We start from the raw sequence: 23,074 nt of genomic DNA on the forward strand, positions 1-23,074 counted from the left end.
AAATTATCTATCCCAGAACAACCTGTTTTTACAAGAGGGGCACCTGCGTTTTTGGACCCGGGCTCGGCAGCCATCTAGGGAAACTTGCCAAGCTCAGACATTTCTGAAAATTAGACACCAGGGGATGTCCAAGCAAGTCTGGTTTGCTTAGATCCCTCAATGTTTCTTACTCAGAATCCCCTGCAAATCTCAAATTTAGCTAATAAATCACATTTCTGAGTGGGAGAGTTGTGGGATCACTGGCCCAGCACAAACTTCCTACCACCCAGCATTCCCATAGGTCTCCTGATAAAAATGATATTCACTTGTGTGGGTGGACCAAGTGCCCGCGAAAGGAAAGGGCCCAAAACGTGTTTATTTAATACTTTTGCTTATTGCCTTTTTTTAAAATACACCAGTGCAGTGCAGAATACATTTCAAGTGAGATTCCTGGGTTTACAGCTATTAGTAATGCAGCTCAGAACAAGCACTAACTCAGTTTTCTAGATCTAGAATATATGCCCGCAATCTGGAGACATCAAATTTATCTTTCACAGAATGACCTGGTTTTGCAAGGGGGCACCTTTTTTTGGTCTAGGGCTCTGCGACCATCTAGGGAAACCTACCAATCCCAGACATTTCTGAAAACTAGACACCCAGGGGATTCAAGGGAGGTTTGACTTGCATGGATCCTAAAGAAATCACATTTTCCTTACATTTCTGTGTTGGATCATTGCGCTGGCATTTCCTACCACTCAGTGTTCCCCTCCGTCTCCTGATAAATGATACCTTTCTTGTGTGGATACCCAAAGTAGGGTTAGCCTAAAAAGTATTTTTTAAAACTTCCCTTTTGGATCCAGTTTGGTTCCCCTTCAAATTCTACATGTTTTTGGCCCTTCCCTGGTGCAAGCACTTGGCCCACCCATATAAGTGAGGTATCATTTTTATTGGGAGACCAAGGAGAAAGCTGGGTGGTAGGAAATTTGTGACGGCATGGAGAACCCACACAGAAATGTGAGGAAAATATCATTTCTAGCTATATTTTAGGTTTGCAGAGGATTCTGGGTAAGAAAACGTTAGGGGGATTTAGGCAAGCTACACTTCCCTGGGCTCCGCCAGGTGTCTAGTTTTCAGAAATGTCTGATTTTGGTAGGTTTCCCTGAATGGGCGCCGAGACGGGGGCCAAAAACGAAGCTGCACCACTTGCAAAACCAGGTTGTTTTGTGATAGATAATTTTGATGTCTCAACAATACGTTTTGGACCCTTCCCTGTCACGGGCACTAGGCCCACCTCGACACGTGAGGTACTATTTTTATTGGGAGACTTGAGGGAATGGCAGTTGGAAGGAAGTTGGTGGCTCTCTGTAGATTCAAGAACATTCCAATACAGAAATGTGAGGAAAATGTTTTTGGAGACAAATTTTGAGGATTGCAAGGGATGCTGGGTAATAGAACTTGATGGGAGCCACACAAGTCACCCATCCAGGATTTCCCTAGGTGTCTAGTTTTCAAAAATGTACAGGTTTGCTAGGTTTCCCTAGTTTCTGGCTGAGCTACGGCCCAAAATTCACAGCTAGGTACATTGTAAAACAAGCATTTACAATGCAATGGTCTCGGCATTGTTAAAGTTAAAGCTATTGGCATTGCTCATGACATTATTTTTGTTTATGTTTTTGTTTTTAAAACATTTAAAGAAACAGCATTGTTATTTACAGTGTCAATAGCTTAATCACTCTCAAATGCGAGACCTATTGCATTTGCACCCACACACAGAGCCACACACCCAGAGCCACCCACACAGAGCCACTCACATAGAGCAACCCACACACAAATAGAGCCACCCATAGAGCCACCCACAGAGCCACCTACACACACACAGAGTTACCCACACACAGACAGACCCACCACGCATAGAGCCACCTACAAAAAAAGCCACCCACACACAGAGCCACACACACAGAGCCACCCACACACACACAGACCCACCCCCCACACACACAGAGCCACCCCCACACACACAGTCCAAAAAAACACACTTCATCACATTGTCACTTAATGGAAAGCCACAACCTTTCTTATAAACTGAAACAAATCCTGATCCCTCACACATGTATACACGAGCGATGCGCCAAGCCAATGTAGACTCAGAACACACGGCACCAATCAAGTGGACGAACTCGCAACAAACAGCACACTGGATAATGCCTCAAACGGGAGGGTCACACAAAAGAAAAGCAATTAACTAGGAAGGGAGGGAGAATGCAAGTAAGGACGTTTCCCAGATGCAACCCAGGTATACGACTCCTTAAATGTTAACGCTTCAACAAGCATGGGCAAGGTGAAAAAACACTATATTCAATTCGAGATATACCGTGTATGTTTAAATACAGCTAAAAGCTCTGTAAAAAGAAATTACAACCTTTGCATAAAATTACTTAAACGGCGTGGTTAAGCAAAGCACAGAAAACCCACTAGAGGGCAATTATGAACAAGATACAGGAGCAAAGACACTACTCGGAAACGGCAATGCCCCCCCTTTAACATTCATCAAGCAAAGAATGGGCGTACTAATAACCAATATGTAAAAAAGACACATTTACAAAATATATATCAAAAACGCCTGAAAAAACATCAGGTCTGCCGATTACCTTAACAAATAAATTACGCACAACGTGTTATCAAGCTTGGTAACGGGGGGAGTGGCTATGGAGGAGGAGCCGTGATCAACTACAACACCAACCTCTGCAATAGTAAAAGCTTGAACGGCTAGAAAGGTTCCGGGGAAACATCAGGTCCGCCGATTACCTTAACAAATAAATTGCGCACAACGTGTTATCAAGCTTGGTAACGGGGGAAGTGGCTATGGAGGAGGAGCCGTGATCAACTACAACGCCAACCTCTGCAATAGTAAAAGCTTGCACGGCTAGAAAAGTTCCAGGGATGTTTTCGGATCCGTCCTCGTGCTCAAGTTTACAAAGCAAACGGCGTGGTTAAGCAAAGCACAGAAAACCCACTAGAGGGCAATTTTCAACAAGATACTCGGAAACGGCAATGTCCCTCTTTAACATTCACCAAGCAAAGAATGGGCGTACTAATAACCAATACGTAAAAAAAGCCACATTTAAGAATATATGCCAACAACGCCCGAAAAAACATCAGGTCCACCGATTACCTTAACAAATAAATTGCGCACAACGTGTTATCAAGCTTGGTAACGGGGGGAGTGGCTATGGAGGAGGAGCCGTGATCAACTACAACACCAACCTCTGCAATAGTAAAAGCTTGCACGGCTAGAAAAGTTCCGGGGATGTTTTCGGATCCGTCCTCGTGCTCAAGTTTACAAAGCAAACGGCGTGGTTAAGCAAAGCACAGAAAACCCACTAGAGGGCAATTTTGAACAAGATACTCGGAAACGGCAATGCCCCTCTTTAACATTCACCAAGCAAAGAATGGGCGTACTAATAACCAATACGTAAACAAAGCCACATTTAAGAATATATGCCAACAACGCCCGAAAAAACATCAGGTCCACCGATTACCTTAACAAATAAATTGCGCACAACGTGTTATCAAGCTTGGTAACGGGGGGAGTGGCTATGGAGGAGGAGCCGTGATCAACTACAACACCAACCTCTGCAATAGTAAAAGCTTGCACGGCTAGAAAGGTTCCGGGGATGTTTTCGGATCCGTCCTCGTGCTCAAGTTTACAAAGCAAAAACGAGCGTTTGTTAACTACAAACGTGTGTTCGGCATACATTAACGCTGTCCAATGCGAACTGTAGGAAGGCTATCTGGAACACGTCCTGAAGTAAATAAAGTTCTCTGTTGAAGTCTTCATTACCTAGTATTCAATTTCACCAGCCAGCCTGAGAGGACAGGGGGGAGGAGACCAGAGCAGCAGCAGAACACGGGAGCCGACAGCAGGGGGAGAGGACGCCATTAACACCACCACCTTTCTCCGAGATCAAGCAGAAATGCCTCGGAGAAACGCAGTGTCGTTTTCGGAATCGGGGGCGTGTTTTCCTTTCTCTCCTCTTGCCATTGGCTGGAATGTTTACATTCCAGAGGAGAGAAAGAATTGAAAAAACACGCCCCCGAATCCGAAAAGGACGGGGCTTGTTTGGAGAGACAAACCTCTTCTCCAATGGCTGACCAGCATTTAAGAGGACAGCCAATGGAGAAGAGGAGAGAAGAGGGGCGGGTTAAAGCCCCTCTTCTCCAAGTCATTAAATCTCGCGAGCGAGACTGCGCAAGCGCAGCCTTTGCTAGCCGAGACCTAAAAAGGGTCATTTTTCAGTGGAAAAAAGTGATGTTTCTACGCTGCCTTTTGGTCTGTTTCTTGTCACAGGCACTAGGCTTACCCAAACATGTGAGGTACAATTTTAATCAGAAGCCTTGGGGGAATGCTGGGTGGAAGGAAGTGTGTGGCTCCCCTCAGATTCCAGAACTTTCCATCACAGAAATGTGACGACAATGTGTTTTTTTATAGATACATTTAGAGTTTGCAAGGGATTCTGGGTAACAGAACCTGGTGAGAGCCACACAAGTCACCCAATCCTGGATTCCACTAGGTGTCTAGTAAAAATGTACAGGTTGGTTAGGTTTCTCTAGGTGCTGGCTGAGGTAGGGCCCAATATTCACAGCTAGGCACTTTGCAAAAAAGGGTCAGTTTTCAATGGAAAAATGTGATGCGTCCATGTTTTGTTTTGGGACGTTTCCTGTCGTGGGCACTAGGCCTAGCCTAGGCCTAGCCTAGCCACACAAGTGAGGTACCATTTTTATCAGGAGACTTATGGGAACACGGAATAGTAGAACAAGTGTTATTAACAATTGTCTACCTCTGCATTTGTGCATTCAAATGTCAGACGGTTGTAAGAAAGAAGTCATTTTAAGAAATGCCTTCTAATTCACATAATAGTATGTGTGTCCATCAATTCAGGGATGTGCAAATACGAACTGCTCCTAAACTCCATATCTTATGCCCATTTCGGAAATACATAGTTTTCCTTTATACCTATTTTGCACTCTTTATATTTTACCAAATGAATTGCTGTATACCTGGTACATAATAAAAAAAACATTGCAATGTGCAGCTCAGTTATTGGCACTGAGTACTTCGGATTCTTGGTGAACCTACAATCTCTGTATATCCCTGCAACCAGAAGGGTCCAGTGAATGTGATGGTGTATTGCTTTAAAAAATCTGGCATAGTTGGAAGAAGTTACAGATGAAAATGAAATGCACAAATGGCAGGTTTTTAAAAAATCAATTTCAATATTTATTTATTTCAACTGTTACTTTCTATAGGAAAACTTTGAAGGATCTTCACAAGTGACCCCTTGCTGAATTCAGGATTGTGACTACTTTTCAGTAATATATAGCTTTCCGGGATCCACCATCGATTTCACAAGCATTTCTACCGCTAACTGGAAGGAGGTTGAAAACACAAAAAATAGGTAAAATGGGACATGTGCCAATAAAGTGCCAAATCAGTGTTGAAATATCTGTTTTTGATTCAATTTTGCTTGTTTATGAAAGCTGGGAAGATGGTGATTCTAGCCCCGCAAACCCTTAATTGATGCCATGTACAGGGAAAAAAACAAGATTTTTTTTTTCTGCAGCACTTTTTCCTCATTTTTCCCCAAAAACTCAAAATGTAGCTGTAATTTGGCTAAATTTTCAGTCCTCTTCAGTGGAATCCACAAACCCCTGATACCTTTAGAATCTGCAGGATGTTGGAAAAAGTAGGATGCACATTTGGCGTGGCTACCTTACAGGGACAAAATGTTATGGGAGTTGTAAACGCGAACTACCCCAAATAGCCAAAAAAGGGCTTTGCACAGGGCGTGGGGGGGGGGGGGGGGCTAGCAGAGGAGGGGTTAAGAAACTTTGATCTACAGAAATTACTCCTTACTAAATTCAATATTCCTGCAACTTTTAGAAGAGTCTACCTTTCTTATTGTCTGAATTTTTGTTTTTAAATGTTTCGGCAGAAATGTTGTATCATAGAGAATCCAAGGCTTAAAGCTAAGAAGTAAGAATATCTCTGTGGATGTAGAACAATAACCCAGTGCCAGACTGTAAAGACTGGCGTAGAACAAACCATAAGCACCATATGCTCAAAAGGTTGACAAGGGGTGCAGTTGTGCACTGGTTCTGGCAGGACTGCCCTAGTCCTTCCCAATTCATGATGGTACATGTAAGCAAACATCTTTTACTCACTGTAGAGTGGTTGCTTGCATGATAAAATGAAGCCCAGTGCTTAGTCACCCTTGATTTATGTTTCATACTTTGTGTTTTCAGAAGGGCAGGTCTTGGTGAGGAGCTGGTCATGTCGTACTGCTGCAAGCATGTACTGTACTAGTGAGTGAACCTAGTGGTTTACCCTCTGGTCAAGGGTGCTCCTCGGCAAAAATAATCCAAATGAATAGTATTGTTCCATGGAGTACCCACTGCACTGGGAAGCTCAAATACGCTGTTTATCCTGCAACGTCCATGCACAAAACAAACAGTAAAAAAGCAAAAGTCTCTGAAAAGCTCTAGATAGAAACTTTGAAAATGAATTTGCACAGCTTTAAAACATCTAAACACTGATAACCACTGATTTCTATACTGACAAATCCCCATCTGCCATTCACATCAAATAGAAACTGAAAACAGGGAAGACTAAGTGTATTTCAGAGTTTCTTTCACTTTGTTATAAATGTGCAGTATAAGGGTTTCTGAATAACATTAGATCATAATTATAGTTTATTTATTATTGACTTGCTTTATTTTTTTTTACAGATGAAAGAAATGCTTTAAGAATTGAAGATGGAAAGGACATAAGACTATTTACAAAGGCAAAGTTGGGCATTGAAACCTACCCCAAGAAGACCTGTTAATCAATAAAATATCCTAATCTACGCTCTCAAGCAGCGTGAAAAAAAATACTCTACTCAAAAAGACTATCCAGAGAGACACTAGGGAATAGAGAACTTTCTAAATGTACTAAAGCTCTCAAAGCAAATTTTATAGTATTCTATAAGGAGCACATGAAGTCAGCATAGAAGAAAGACAATATTTAATGTGACTTTGGTTCACATAATGGAATGACTATAAATATTCTCAATGAGATAAAACATTCAGGGCCAAAGGCCGTCTAAAGTTACACAAGGTAGCCCACACAAGACTGAGAACATATAAATGTAAGTAATATGTGCAGACATTCAGTGAAAAGAGTCTTGACACTAGGAAGAAGTTATATGAATGTACTGAATGTCAGGAGGCATTGCATGCAAAAGGACACCTACTGATAGATCAGGCATGCCCTGCTGAGGAAAACATATTCCTAACAATGGGAAACTTGCAGTCACATCAGACTGTCCATACTGATGGGAAACCTTTTAAACTAACTGAATCTAATCCAGCGTTCATTACAAAGGCAGAGCTATTACGGCAACAAAACGTCCACATTGGGCAAAAATCATGTAAATGTAGAGAATGTGACAAGGTATTCATTGCAAAGGCAAACCTAATGTACTGTCTGAAAATCCACACTGGAGAGAAGCCTTATAAATGTACTAAATGTGAGAAGGCATTCCGTAGAATAGAGCTGTTAAAGCAACATCAGAGATTCCACACTGGAGAGAAACCCTTTCATTGTAGTGAATGTGACAGGTCATTCGTTGCAAAGACAAACCTAATGCAACATCTGAAAATCCACACTGGAGAGAAGCCATATAAGTGTACTGAATGTGACAAGGCGTTCATTAGCAAACAGCTGTTAAACCAACATCAGAGATTCCACACTGGAGAGAAGCCATATAAATGTAGTGAAAGTGACAAGGCATTCATTGGCAAAAAGCTTTTAAAACAGCATCAGAGATTCAACACTGGAGAGAAACCCTTTCGTTGTAGTGAATGTGACAGGTCATTCGCTGCAAAGACAAGTCTAAAGCAACATCTGAAAATCCACACTGGGGAGAAACCATTTAAATGTACAGAATGTGACAAGACATTTGTTGGAAAGAGATCTCTAATGCGACATCTGAAAATGCACACTGAAGAGAAGCCATATAAATGTACTGAATGTGACAAGGCATTCATTATAAAGGAATCCCTTATGCGACATCTGAAAATCCACACTGGAGAGAAACCATATAAATGTACAGAATGTAACAAGCCATTCATTACAAAAATAGAGTTAATGCGACATCATACAGTCCACACAGGGGAGAAACCATATAAATGCACTGAATGTAACAAGGCATTCTGTACAAGGGGAGAGCTAAATCGACATTATGCAGTCCACAGTGGGGAGAAACCTTTTGCATGTTCTGAATGTGACAGGGCATTCGTTACAAAAGCACTGTTAAACCAACATCAGAAAATCCACACTGGAGAGAAACCTTACGGTTGTAGTGAATGTGAGAAGGCATTCATTACTAACAGAGAACTAATTCGACATCAGAGAGTCCACACTGGAGAGAAACCATATGAATGCACGGAATGTAACAAGGCATTCAATACAAGTGCATCCCTAATACGACATCAGAGATTGCACACTGGGGAGAAACCATATAAATGCACGGAATGTGACAAGACATTCATTACAAAGGGAGCCCTTATTGTACATCAGAAATTCCATACTGGGGAGAAACCTTATAAATGCACTGAATGTGACAGGGCAATCTTTACAGAAAGATATCTCTTACAACATCAGAAAATCCACACCGGGGAGAAGCCATATATTTGTACTGAATGTGACAAGGCATTCATTGCAAAAAACTATCTCTTGCAACATCAGAAAATCCACACCGGGGAGAAACCATATGGTTGTAGTGAATGTGAAAAGGCATTCTTTAGAAAAGCCCATCTCTTGCGACATCAGAAATTTCACTCTGGAGAGAAACCATATGGTTGTAGTGAATGTGAGAAGGCATTTGTTACAAAAATGGAATTAAAGCGACACCAAAAAACTCACACTGGAGAGAAACCATATGATTGCGCTGACTGTGGAAAGGCATTCACTACAAAGTACATGCTTATACTACATCAGAAGATACACACCGGAAATAAACCATATGGTTGTAGTGAATGTGAGAAGGCATTTATTACAAAACAGCAGTTAATGGACCATCAGGAAACCCACACTGGGAAGAAATATCAGTGCAATGAATGCGACAAGGCATTTTTTGCTAAGAGAAGCCTAAGGCGACACCAGAAAGTCCACTCCGGAGAGACACCATATAAATGTACTGAATGTGACAAGGCATACACTCTAAAGCACCAGCTAGAACATCATCAGGCAATCCATACTGGGAAGAAACCCTATGGATGTAGTGAGTGTGACAAAGCATTCTTTAGAAAACAGCACTTAATGGCACATCAGAATTCCCACACTGGAGAGAAACCATATGAATGCACTGAATGTGACAAGGCATACAGTAGAAAACACCACTTGTGGGAACATCAGAAAACCCACACAGGGGAGAGACCATATGAATGCACTGAATGTGGCAAGGCATTTAGAAGAAAGACACACCTAATGGGACATCTGAAAGTCCACATAGGAAAGACACCATATGAATGTACTGAATGTGAAAAGGCATTCGCTCTAAAGCACATGCTAGTACAACATCAGAAAACCCACACTGAAGAGAAACCATATGAATGCGCTGAAAGTGATTCACTCTAAAGCACATACTAATACAACATTGGAAAATCCACCCTAGAGAGAAACCATACGGTTGTAGTGATTGTGAGAAGGGGTTTCTTTCAAAGGACTGCCTAATGCTACATCTGAAAGTCCATACTGGGGAGAAACAATATGAATACACTTGATGTGACAAAGCATTTGTTGCAAAGAACATCCTAATGCAGCATCATTAAGTCCACACTGGAGAATGACCCTATGAATGTACGGAATAGGACAAGACATTCACTTTAAAGCACCTATTAGTACTATATCAGAAAATCCACATGGGAAGTAACCAATGTTCCGTCTAATTTTTTTCCTTTGTGTGCGGCAGTGTAAAGTCTCCGTGCGCTGCAGCCAAGGCTATGTGCGCCAAGAACCCGACCACATGTGTGGGTGCAGCGACAACTGTTCTGACAAGGGGGTTCCCGCTTGATTGTGCAGATAACTGACTTGGGTACTGGGATGTAGGAGGCCTGCTTGATGGGGCAGGCAGGGCCGGACTGGGACCCAGGGCACTACTGCTTAACAAAACCAGTCCCCAGCACTGCTGCTTTTGTTACTCAGGGCCGATATTGTAGCACCACTGCAAAACTGCACCCCAGTAACAAAACCGGCCCCACTGCTCAAAATCTGGTCCCCACCCTTCCAGTCTCCCAGGCAAGTGCCTGATGCCTGCTACGGCCAGTCCAGCCTTCGTGTTGGTGACTGGCATATACTAATTGTGTCATGTTGGAAATCAACAGGTGCAGTGCAGAGCATCTGAAACCATGACAAAGCTACACTAATATATATTGGAAAACCAGGGCAACCTGCCTAATTCCACAGCACCAGTCAACCTCTGCTTTCCCAACTAACTACACAGCAGCGGCTCAGGGACATCTTAAGGATTTTAAGGGCCCTAGGCCAAACGTACCTAGGGGTCCTTTGCGGATCACCTTTGAATTTATGATTCCGTTTCAGCTCTCTTGTGTCCTCTTTGGCCAGATCACAAACAGTGCACAGACAAACTGGTTCAAATTCTAAATGTGTTTATAGTTAATATTCAGGGATAGTATTTTTCCAATATTGTAACATAGCAGAAGCTCATTAATACTACTGCGAATGATCACTGTGACATCCTCCCATTTCTCATATCTGAGATCCTGTTCAGATCTAAAAGAAACATTTTTTATGGATGTTGCATGAAACAAAAACACATTTGTCATAAAATGTCTGTAATAGACACACACATTACCCAGATTAAAAATAACTTAAAGGAAAATGCTATTTAGCATAGTATGCCACCCGACGTGCTGCTTCTGTTATTGCATCCAGATATATTGTATTGTATTGTAATTGCATTTATAAAGCGCTTGCTACCCCTGCTGGGCTGTTCAGGCACTTTTTCGGCAAGTAGCATGCTACTCCGGAATCCATAAAGGATTAGTGGTGAATTAATATAGTGAAATCTGAAAGTAATTTGAGTGGTGGATATGTTAGTCAGTTGTTTAGATTGAGAACGATAGTCGAGGGATAGAAGAGGGAAAAAAGGTTTGCATTTCTATAGCTCTTGCTACTCATGATGGGGTGTTGAGCGCTTTTTTGGCGAGTAGTACACTACTCCGGAACCCATAAAGGATTAGTGGTGAATTAGTATAGTGAAATATGAAAGTAATTTGAGTGGTGGATATGTTAGTTTGGTATTTGGATTGAGAAGGATAGTGGAGGGATAAAAGAGGGAAAAAGATTTGCATTTATATAGTGCTTACTACTCCTGATGAGGTGTTGAATTGCATATTCGGTGAGTAGCATGCTACTCTGGAACCTATAAAGGAATAGTGCTGAATTAGTATAGTGAATTATGAAATTAATTTGAGTGGATGGATAGAAGAGGAAAGGATTTTGAAATATTTATATATGTTTGTTCTAATATAACTATCCTTCTATAAGGGAAAGATAGCATCTGCAAGAACTTCCTTGGGGATCCTAAAATGCCAAAGCATGAACCTGCCAATTTTTGGACTTGTGTCTCCATCATGAAATTTGGCATTTATTACACACTCTACCTGCAGCCATGCTCTATTAACAAAAGGCACGCAGCAAGTCCAGAAGCATGACGTGCGCTTTCACAATCACTAACATATATTAGTTATTGTGAAAGCACACGTTGTGCTTTTAGGTTTGCAGCATGCCTTTTGTTAATAGAGCGCGGCTGGGGGCACATTTTCTGCTTTTTTTTTAAAGTATTCATGTTGATCGCAGCACCGGTCATGCTTCTACAGGGTGTTGCGATTAACATGAACTCATCTCTTGGGGGATATGCTGTGTGTGTGCGCGCTTCATAGAAGACACTGAACGCTCCGAGTGAAATATGCGCGTGCACTCGTGCACGCTCACCTTACAGGGAACAGTGGTTGGGAGTGTTGTGTTCTGGGGTGTCAATTCACTTGTTCCTCTGGTTATGAGTAGAAAGGCAAGTGAGACACTATAGCTAGTTGGGCCCGGGCTCATGGTACTGAGGTGGTATGATGACTCAGTCCCTAACTACTGATGTTCTATGGTCCCAAGCATAGTTCAGTACCTTAGCAGATTCCCTGCGACATCTCCATTATTGATTGCGATTTATACTGGTGATTCCTTACTTAAATCACTGTGTTGCCTGTACCACATAGATTTTTGAACGAGGACATTTGATCACATGGATTATACCATCTTTATTCACATATATTTACTTTTAAAATATCGTCTGCAATATACAATTCAAACATGGTTATGTCATAGTTAGATCTTTTCATTTGTATTTTTGAATATCTGCTCTGATTGTTCAAATATCTAATTTGTATACATATAAAAAGTTTTTTTGTGAACTAAAGATACTTAATGTAGGATCTCTTGCAAGTAGGTGATGATGATTTTGAGGTTGGCTTATTCATTTCCAACTATAAAACTGCCGTAATGTGTTATCCTCAGCCTGTCTAATTCCTTGGCACATTTTTAAAAAGTGTTTTATTAGGTTTAGGTTTAAGTGCAATTGTGCCTGTGATTGTATAATTTGGAAGCTGCTAGACAGTTCTGTAGTCTGTTTCAAGTAGCAGGTTCAGCGGCCTTGACACCTTTTTCTCTGCCAGTATTTCATAGCCATATGAAATGGACAGAAGCAGCTTTGCCACCATGGCCTTCTGAACATGTCCTAAGATTGGACCTTGCAGAGATCTTGAAAGTGTATGAAAACCTAAAGTTAGGGTAGCAGCTTTGGCTTTCATGTTGTCCATGTGTGCGGAAAAAGTGCCTCTTGAATCAAATGTTTATAGTTCATTTCCAGTTAATGCTAGAGGCGGGTGGAATTTTTAATTCTATTTCAGAATTGGAGAAATGTGGTAATTCAGTTACGCTTGTAACGTAAAATTACTAATAAAATCTGCAGCTCTAATCCGCTGACAGAATCAATCACCAAAAACAGACCTAAAGGTTAGCAGGGGATGCCCCATCCTCATGACTCGGTTCAGGGGTTCTCCAGAAAAGCCAACGTCCATCTTTGGCAACCGCAAGCTGGCTGAATCTGAGCAACCACCTATCCCGAAGTGGGTAGGAGAGAGATATTACTCCTCTGGTTCCAATGGGCATCTGTCCACCAATTGCCCACTGCAGGCAAACTATCTATTCTGCTCCACTGTTTATCACTAAAGTAAGTGGTCTCTCTTCATGCTTCTCCATGTTTCTCTCAGCCATAATAGGCGTCCCCTCTTCTAAAACCAACTTGCTGCATTTCTTTCCAAATTGGCCGTGGTTGCGGGCTGTTTGTAACCATTTGTGAAAGTACATTTGTTAATTGCAGCACCGTCATGTGCTGCAAGTAACAAACATACTTTCACAATGGCTCACAATCAGCCCCCAGCCGCGCTCAATTAAGAGAAGAAATGCAGCAAGTCCAAAAGCACTACGTGTAAAGCAATCCACATGGGAAGTAACCATATGCTTGTAATTGGTTTGACAGGGCACTCATTAGCAAAAACACCTACTGCAACATCAGAGAACCCACACAGGAGACAGACCATGTGAATTCACACCGGGGCAAATTATATCAATGTACTCAATCCAACACAGCAATTATTGAAAAGGAGGACCATTTTTACATTGATAGGTTCATAAAGGGTGGAAACCATACCACTGATCAGAATGAGACAATGCATTTATAACAAAGAGACATCGAATGTGCAATCGAAAGTAGAATGTGACATGTCATTTATTGAAAAAAAGGAAGACTGTTTTCTCATCTGTGATTTTCCATCGGGAGAAGCCACATCAGTGTACTGAATGTGAAAAGGCATACAGTACAAAGACTGGACTACTATATCATTTGAAATCTGACAATGGTGAAACCCAGATTTACTCAATGTGAAAAGAAGTTCATCACAAACTCATCACTAAATAAACATTTGAATCTCTATACGAGGAAGGAACCATATGAACGCACTGAATGTGACAAGGCAATTAGTAAAAAGGATAAGCTAATGCAAAGCAGGTATCCCACACTGGAGAGAAACCACATGAATGTTTCAAATGTGATAAAGATTTCATTACAAAAAGAAACGTACTGGTACACCAGAATGTCCAAACCACAGAGAAACAATAAGAATGTTATTGAATGTGACAAGGCTGAGCGTCCACAGTGGTTAGAAAACATGAATTTTCAGACTGTGACAAGACATTCATTAGGTAGGAATATAAAATGTAACATGAAAGTTCACACCTGACAGAAACCACAAGAATGAACTGAATGTAAGAAAGTATTTACTACAAATTGCACTCTAGTGGGTTACCTCATATCACTCAATGTATGAAGGGTAGGGTTACCAAATTACTGAATCTGAAAACTGGGACATGCCACAAACATAGAAGTAGAAATAACAGTTTTGCAGTTACCAACGAGCACAGACTGGCGTAATTGACAGCACTTGTCAGCATAGAAATCAAAGAAATGAGGGTATATTGGGAATTAAATGCAGCCTTTATACTCAGTATTATATGTTATTCAATTGCTATCTGTTTGAGTCTTCTAACTGATTCTGCACTGTTGCGGATAAAAATTATGAATTTAACCCCCTGAAACCAGAACATACTACATTTTCAAAATCTGTCAGGACAGATGGTTAAACAACATGACTTTCTCACTAAATATTAAACATGGTCAGCCTGTGAGGTGTAACAAAAAGAGTAAGCTTTCTTATTCAGCATTTATTTGTTCTTCTGTCCTTGACCAACTTGAATTTGAACTGCCCCATTAAATTGTGTGATTTATGTTTTTGTTCAGTGGCAGGCACCACATAGACTAAACAAAGGTTGTGCTAAGCCCTTGTTATAAAAAAAGAAAAAAGTATCATGTAAAACTGATCCCATAAATTAAGAACAGCTCTACATTTCTTTTCCATTAATCCAGTGTTGCAATCATGGCACACACATGTTGCTGTCCATGTGCACACGGTGTTATGGAGAGTGTGAAAGTAGTTGAAGCTACACATAATATAGGTCTTGAAACCCCAATTTGAGATAAACTACATTCCCAAAGATCAAAGGATCAATAAGACACCACTGACCCATCTTCTGGTCTTGGGTGATTGTTCCATGATTGTAGATGAGTTTCATGAGGTTCCACTTAGTACAACAAAATGATTTTCCACTTTGTGTCTGACTGTGATTAAGGCAGAAAATTGTGACGTTCTTCTAGTGCCTCTCAGTTGTATGAATCCCTGAGATGCATAATGTGCAAAAAAGTTCTATCCGCCCCCTCTCCATCATGGTTCTATCCTCCTCCTGTGCTCCAAGGTTCTAACATCCACCTGTAAATAGTTGTTAAAACCCTCACCTGTACACAAGTATTTTAGTTTCCACTTATGGTTTTATCCTCCACCATTGCGGAGGGGTTCCAGAGTTTCCACTCTCCACCTGTGCTTGGGGTCTTAACCTGCACCTTTGCATGGGGTTGTAACCTCTAGCTAGTGGTTATAGCTGCAAACTATGCACAGGAGTTCTTGCTTCCACCTGTTCATGTGGGCGCCACCTCTTTTTCTACACGTGCACCAACTTCCACCTGTGCTCAGAGGCTCAACCATTGACTGTATAGTTGCTTTTTTTTTTTAAGGCAAACCCTAACATCTGACCTCCTCCCCACACCCACAGACCACGCACGAAACCTCCGCATCATCCTGGACTCTTCGCTCTCAATGAACCGCCAAATCAATGCCGGATCATCCACCTGCTTTCACATGCTGCGCCTGCTTTTTAAGATCTTCAAGTGGATCCCCACTGAGTCCAGAAAAACGGTCACCCATGTGCTCATCAGCAGCAGACTCTACTATAGAAACACAGTACGCAGGCACCACCCAAAAACTCCTAAAGAAACTGGAGAACATCCGGAACACCTCTGCCAGACTCATCCTGAGCATTACACACCGCAGCCACATCACCAGCCACCTGAGAGACCTTCACTGGCTATCAACAAAAAGAATTACCTTCAAGCTCCTTACGCATCCCCTACAAAGCACTCCACAAAGCGGACCTGCATACCTCAACCACTGCCTCTCATACATTCCTACTAGACATCTCCACTCAGCCCAACTCGCCCTGGCCACCATCCCACGGATCTGCAAGACCACGGCTGGAAGAAAATCCTTCTCCTACCTCGTTGCGAAGACCTGGAACTCCCTGCTCATGCACCTCAGGCAATCACCGTCACTGCCACAATTAAAGAAGGACCTCAAGACTTGGGTCTTTGACTGAATTGCAGAACGCCCCCCCATACACACAACCACACACACACTCAGTGCCTTGGGACCCTTACGGGTGAGTAGTCGTGCTATATAAGAAACCTGATTAACAAGGACATCATAAACTCTATGTTAAATAATGGACACTGTGATCCCACGTTGGCACCTTTTTCGTTATTTCTTTTTAATTCATTTTGTGTATGTATAACATATTTGTGTCTCTTCACGTAAATACTTTTGTGGCGTGCTTAAAACTAATTTAAATAACATAAAGCAGTTTAAGTTAATACACTAATTTAAATGATTGTGTATTACATGAATATTTTACATTTATGGCAATGAAGAGCTTTTCTCTCGTTTCTTGTCTTAAACAATAGCTCAATTTTAAATTAAACAGTGATCCTTTTACCAACAGTGTAAAAATTAAAAGCTGACCCCCCCCCCATCCACAGAAATGTTACCCCTTTTGGTCTACCTTACTAAGGCACAGAAGAGTACACCCAAAGATAAGATGCTTTAATAATTATTTGGAGACAAAAATACATTGTTACACTTTATTTTAAACTTTAATTAGGCTATGATCAAAATCAACTAAAACTGTCCCCAGAAAAAATTACCCATTTCACTTGTAATGTATTCGTAATTTCTCAGTAGCACTTTCAAGCGTATTACTAATTTGTAAAGCATATAATTAATAGAAGCTCATCTATGTCTGATTTAATTGGAATCCCATGAAGTCATATACGTGCAATTAGTCCATAGCAGGAGATTTGAAAGCCTGTTTGAGTCCTTGTATCCTCATCATGATATTGCCTGCACACCGAGTCGCTCCTGGATTAGTCTCTCACTCAGCTCCCACAAGGCTGCAGCCGGGTCCTTGTATCCTCATCATGATATTGCCTGCAAACCGAGTCGCTCCTGGATTAGTCTCTCACTCAGCTCCCACAAGGCTGCAGCTGTTCCCTCATTCTGGGCTTCTTGAGAGGGCACGCAGAGGCAGCAATTGTTGAAGTACATTCCTCCCATACCGTCCAGATCTGGGGAGATGGCACAGTATACAGAGGTTGCTGCACCCTGCTGCATGGATTTTGTAAATGGCCTGGCCAAGGTGAAAAGCAGGGTATACAGCCACCAGCTGCGATGGATGCAGGAGTACATCATATTCCCTGGATGCACTGCATTTGAGGTCACACCTTTGGGAGCGAGACGGCGGTTCAGCTCATTGGAGAACAGTATGTTGCAAAGCTTAGAACGATTGTATGCTAACATTGCCCAGTACCCCCTCTTAGGTGGGGAAAGCACGCTAAGGTCAAGTTTCCCAGAGGAATCCTTAATATCTGTAAACCTGTGAGATTCCGATGACACTAGGACAACTCTTGAAGGAGAGGAGCGACGCAGAGACTCCTGAAGAAGGTGAACGAGATAGAAATGTCCCAGGTGGTTTGTCTGGAAGGTGGATTCCAGTCCGTCTTCAGTCAGGCTCCAGCAGCTTCCAAAAATGGCAGCATTGCACATCAACAGATGAAGAGGCAGATTATTGGCTCTGAATGTTTCAGCGAAATGCTGCACACTGCGGAGGGATGCGAGGTCCAGGGGCATCACCTTCACCTTGGCTTTGTGCCATTCTTCCAGGATCTGGCGCTTGGCTTCCTCTGCTCGCACCAGGTTCCTGCAGGCTAGGATAACGGTTGCCCCGTGCAGAGCCAAAGACTTGGCTGTTTCAATGCCGATGCCAGAGTTTGCTCCAGTAACAATAGCCACTTTGTCGGTCAGATCGACACCTTGCAGAATCTCCATGGCTGCAGTGCTCCCATCATACCGCTGCCTGGTACTGGCTCTCACAGGGCCGTCATCGACTGTGAAGGCCAGCCGCGGGTCAAGGTAAGTTGTTCACTTGTTCAAGTGGTCCAAGTAGAATACTTGCCCATTAGCATCGCTCTCCTGCTCCCAGCCATATGGCAGCTCTCCCGCCACGCGCTTTCTTTTGCCAGTCTTGGGGTTCTCCCACTGGGTCTTCTCTTCCCCATGATTTGCGAAGTAGACCCACCCGTCGCGGGTGCTCCTCTCCTCCCAGCCCGGGGGCAGCTCCTCCTCGCTATCTGTGTCCTCCAGGCCAGCGTACTTCAGGGCAGCCATGGATGGCAGCTCTCTGCTGGGGCCTCTAGAGAGGGCAATGAGGAGCTTAAGTCGGCGGGAGCAGTTGTGCAAGTGCGCACAGCATTAGGCAGGCTTCACCACAGAAGAAGTTCTGTGCCTCAGGATATTAGGTTACATACAACTCGAGCTGTGTTTGAAGAAATGCATTGATGCACGGGCTCCAGATGCTACTATGGATATAGCTGATACCAAGAGGACTGAGCTGTGCCTGAGGAGACGGTGACCCTCAGGTTGGAGATGTGGCTGATGAGACGGTGACCCACATGTTGGAGCTGTGCCTGAGGAGATGGTGATCCCCACGTTGGAGCTGTGCCTGAGGAGACGGTGACCCTCAGGTTGGAGCTGTGCCTGAGGAGATGGTGACCGTCAGGTTGGAGCTGTGCCTGAGGAGACGGTGAACCTCAGGTTGGAGCTGTGCCTGAGGAGACGGTGACCCTCAGGTTGCAGCTGTGTCTGAGCAGATGGTGACCCTCAAGTTGGAGCTGTGCCTGAAGAGACAGTGACCCTCAGGTTGGATCTGTGTCAGAGGAGATGGTGACGCTCAGGTTGGAGCTGTGTCTGAGGAGACGGTGAGCCTCAGGTTGGAGCTGAGCCTGAAGAGATGGTGACCCTTGTGTTGGAGCTGTGCCTGAGGAGACGGTGACCCACAGGTTGGAGCTGAGCCCAGGGGGATGGTGACCCTCTGGTTGGAGCTGTGTCTGAGGAGACGGTGACCCTCAGGTTGGAGCTGTGTCTGAGGAGACGGTGACGCTCAGGTTGGAGCTGTGTCCGGGATGATGGTGACCCTCTGGTTGGAGCTGTGTCTGAGTAGACGGAGACCCTCAGGTTGGAGATGGTGACCCTCAGGTTGGAGCTGAGCCTGAGGAGACGGTGACCCTCAGGTTGGAGCTGTGTCCGGGGTGATGGTGACCCTCTGGTTGGAGCTGTGTCTGAGTAGACGGAGACCCTCAGGTTGGAGATGGTGACCCTCAGGTTGGAGCTGAGCCTGAGGAGACGGTGACCCTCAGGTTGGAGCTGTGTCCGGGGTGATGGTGACCCTCTAGTTGGAGCTGTGTCTGAGGAAACGGAGACCCTCAGGTTGGAGATGGTAACCATCAGGTTGGAGCTGTGTCTGAGAAGACAGCGACCCTCAGGTTGGAGCTGTGCCTGAGGAGACGGTGACCCTCAGGTTGGAGCTGTGTCTGAGGAGACGGTGACCCTCAGGTTGGAGCTGTGCCCGGGGTGATGGTGACCCTCAGGCTGGAGCTAAGCTGGGATATGCAGACAGGTTAACTCCCACCTGCCCCTTGGGGTGGCGATGGGGTGTCTGTCTGTTGCAGACCTAGAGGACGCCTCTGGCCCTGGCACCGAAGGGGCGGTCACAGAAGTCCAGGGAACCGGCTTGTGTTCGCCCGTGGACGCGGAAGACTCCTCCTGCGCATGCCCAGAGACGAGACACTGCTCTCCGCTTCAAGCATGGTGGGAAAACAAGATGTTCTGTTTAAAAGCGAATCCGACCAAATCGAATTGTATTTTAAAGAAACTTAATACACGTTAAGAATGGGTTCTCGCACTTAAACTGAAAAATAAAACCCGCCCCGGGTAGAACGGACTCCTGCCCCAGTCTGAGAAGACACTGCTCTCCTGCGCGTGCTCAGTAAGTGAGTAAGGATCGGGTCCGCGCACGCTCAGAGGCAAGTGAAGCCGCTCAGAGGCAAGCGAAGGCCTTCAGAGTCAGAAGGCAGTGAGTGGCGCATGCGCAGATTTACTCTCACGACCTCCGCAGTGACGTCATCCGAGTCCGCGCCCAGTCTTTTCACAAATTGCTTTCCCGAGCTCCACGCATGTGCAGATTGTAACTTTCAGTTTTTTCACGAGCAAGTATCCCGAGCTCAACGCATGCGCAGATTGTATCTTTTAGTCTTGCTACGAACTTTTAACCCGAGCTGAGGGCATGCGCAGATCTCTAATCACGTCTCCGGAAGTAACGTCATCCGTGTCTACAGCCAGTGAGCGTGACTCATGGACAGTTCAGCTGCAGCCCCAGGAGCGCCCCGAAGCAAAGGCTTCATCTCCAGGCGCTGTGAGGCTTGGTAAGTCAGAGATGAGGCTGAGGAGAGGAGGGGCGGGGGGGGGGGTAGTGTTAATACGCCTCCTGCAGAGGGCCTGCAGCATATCACAGGACTGTATTTTATATAGACAGCTCAGTGGGTTAATGCGCCTCCGGCAGAGAGTCTGACAGAATATTACAGGACTGTATTTTATATGGATAGCTCAGTGGGTTAATACGCCTCCTGCAGAGGGCCTGCAGCATATCACAGGACTGTATTTTATATGGACAGCTCAGTGGGTTAATGCGCCTCCGGCAGAGAGTCTGACAGAATATTACAGGACTGTATTTTATATGGATAGCTCAGTGGGTTAATGCGCCTCCTGCAGAGAGTCTGCTGGCATATTACACAACTGTATTTTATATAGATACCTCGGTGGGTTAATGCGCCTTCTGCAGAGAGTCTGCCAGCATATTACAGGACTGGATTTTATATGGATAGTTCAGTGGTTTAATGCTCCTCCTGCAAAGAAAGTCTGCCAGCATATTACAGGACTATTTTATATGGATAGCTCGTTGGGTTAATGCGCCTCCTGCAGAGAGCCTGACAGCATATTACAGGACTGTATTTTATATGGATAGCTCAGTGGGTTAATGTGCCTCCTGCAGAGAGTCTGCTGGCATATTACACAACTGTATTTTATATAGATAGCTCGGTGGGTTAATGCGCCTTCTGCAGAGAGTCTGCCAGCATATTACAGGACTGGATTTTATATGGATAGTTCAGTGGTTTAATGCTCCTCCTGCAAAGAAAGTCTGCCAGCATATTACAGGACTATTCTATATGGATAGCTCGGTGGGTTAACGCGCCTCCTGCAGAGAGCCTGTCAGCATATTACAGGACTGTATTTTATATGGATAGCTCAGTGGGTTAATGCGCCTCCTGCAAAGTCTTCCAGGATATTACAGGGCTGTACTTTATCTCAGTGGGTTAATGCGCCTCCTGCGGAGAGTCTGCCAGCATATTACAGGACTGTATTTTTATTTGGATAGTTCAGTGGGTTAATGCGCCTCCTGCAGAGAGTGTGTCAGCTTATTACAGGACTGTATTTTATATGGATAGCTCAGTGGGTTAATGTGCCTCCTGCAGAGAGCCTGTCAGCATATTACAGGACTGTATTTTATATGGATAGCTCAGTGGGTTAATGCGCCTCCTGCAGAGAGCGTCAGCTTATTAAAGGACTGTATTTTTGTATGGATAGCTCAGTGGGTTAATGCGCCTCCTGCAGAGAGTGTGTCAGCTTATTACAGGACTGTATTTTATATGGATAGCTCAGTGGGTTGCTGCTTTTGTCACAGAGTTCCCTCTGTTACTCGTGGTTCAGCCGCACCTGGCGCTGAGGTCGGGGTGGAAGGTGCTGATCATTTACAAATAAATAATCGGTTTAAAAGCACCTGCTGCAGGATTTAAGTTTCTCGTTGCTCAAATGGCTGTCATTTTTTATATTTGTCTGTTTTCATGGACAAACATAATTTTGTTCGCGAGAAAGTGTCTCACTCTAAGTGCCACACATTTAGTCATTGAATGCCACTCATGAGCACTCTGAAACTATGAAAATGTCACACAGAAAACAATCTCAAACCTTTTCAGCTGTGTTTGGGGGCCCTCTGCGCTGTGGTGGCTGCTGGGGCCCGTATTACGGCCCTGGACCATGCCGCATTTGACACCCTTACCACAGATGGAAACATCTGGGCAGGCGCAGGCCTCTGTTCCTTCTAATGACAGGAAGCGCAGAAGGAAGGAGCTCCAGGAGGAGATCAGGTTTAGCCTTGTGCAGCCAGACAGCGCTTTGCGTGTCTTTGTTTCTTTTTTATCTCTCTCTGGTTCTCTTCCATGCTTTCCCATCCCTGTGTTCGACCCTTATCCTACAAGCATTGATTCCTATAAATCATGGGTACTCACAAACTTTCTCTCGGGGACAAATTTACAGTGTGGTTTGTGGCTGAGGGCCACACAGGTGGGAGTGGGGTCAGTGGAGAGGGCGGCGGGTCTAGAGCAAAAAAAAAACTGTGACCATGAGGTTGAACACACGCCCCTGCAGCGTACACCTTCGTCCACTGAGCCACCAGACTTGGCACACACACATCTCTCTCTCCCTCTCTCTGTCTCCCTCCCTCTCTCTATCCCTCTCTCTCTCTCCCCCTCTCTCTCTCTCTCTCCCTCTGCCTCACTCACTCAGTCTCCCTCTCTCTTTCTCCCTTCCTCTCTTTCCCTCTCTCTCCCTCCCTCTCTCTCCCTCCCTCTCCCTCCCTCCCTCTCCCTCCCTCTGTCTGTCTACCTCCCTCTGTCTCCCTCCCTCTATCTGTCTCGCTCCCTCTGTCTCCCTCCCTCTGTCACCTTGCTCCCTCTGTCTATCTCCCTCGGGCTGTCTCTCTCCCTTTGTCTCTCTCCCTTTGTCTCTCTCCCTTTGTCTCTCTCCCTCT

At 44.2% G+C, this 23,074-nt stretch overlaps 1 protein-coding gene and 1 pseudogene across 1 annotated transcript in view; one reads left to right on the top strand and one right to left on the bottom strand.

Annotated features, from left to right (window-relative positions):
* The window catches only part of LOC146822488 (uncharacterized), a 149,215-nt gene extending 134,363 nt beyond the window's left edge, over window positions 1-14,852 (top strand). Inside the window, exons 2-3 of the mRNA XM_085613599.1 lie at window positions 5,287-5,435; window positions 6,766-14,852. Coding sequence (XP_085469725.1) covers window positions 7,316-9,658 — 2,343 coding nt within the window. The 5' untranslated portion in view covers window positions 5,287-5,435; window positions 6,766-7,315 and the 3' untranslated portion in view covers window positions 9,659-14,852. The remainder of the gene's footprint in view (window positions 1-5,286; window positions 5,436-6,765) is intronic.
* A 2,487-nt stretch (window positions 14,853-17,339) lies between these two features.
* Window positions 17,340-19,966, bottom strand: LOC146822489 (WW domain-containing oxidoreductase pseudogene; annotated as a pseudogene).
* Window positions 19,967-23,074: the final 3,108 nt, after the last annotated feature.

The sequence above is a fragment of the Triturus cristatus genome, chromosome 6 (assembly GCF_964204655.1).
Source record: "Triturus cristatus chromosome 6, aTriCri1.1, whole genome shotgun sequence".
NCBI classification, from domain to species: domain Eukaryota; kingdom Metazoa; phylum Chordata; class Amphibia; order Caudata; family Salamandridae; genus Triturus; species Triturus cristatus.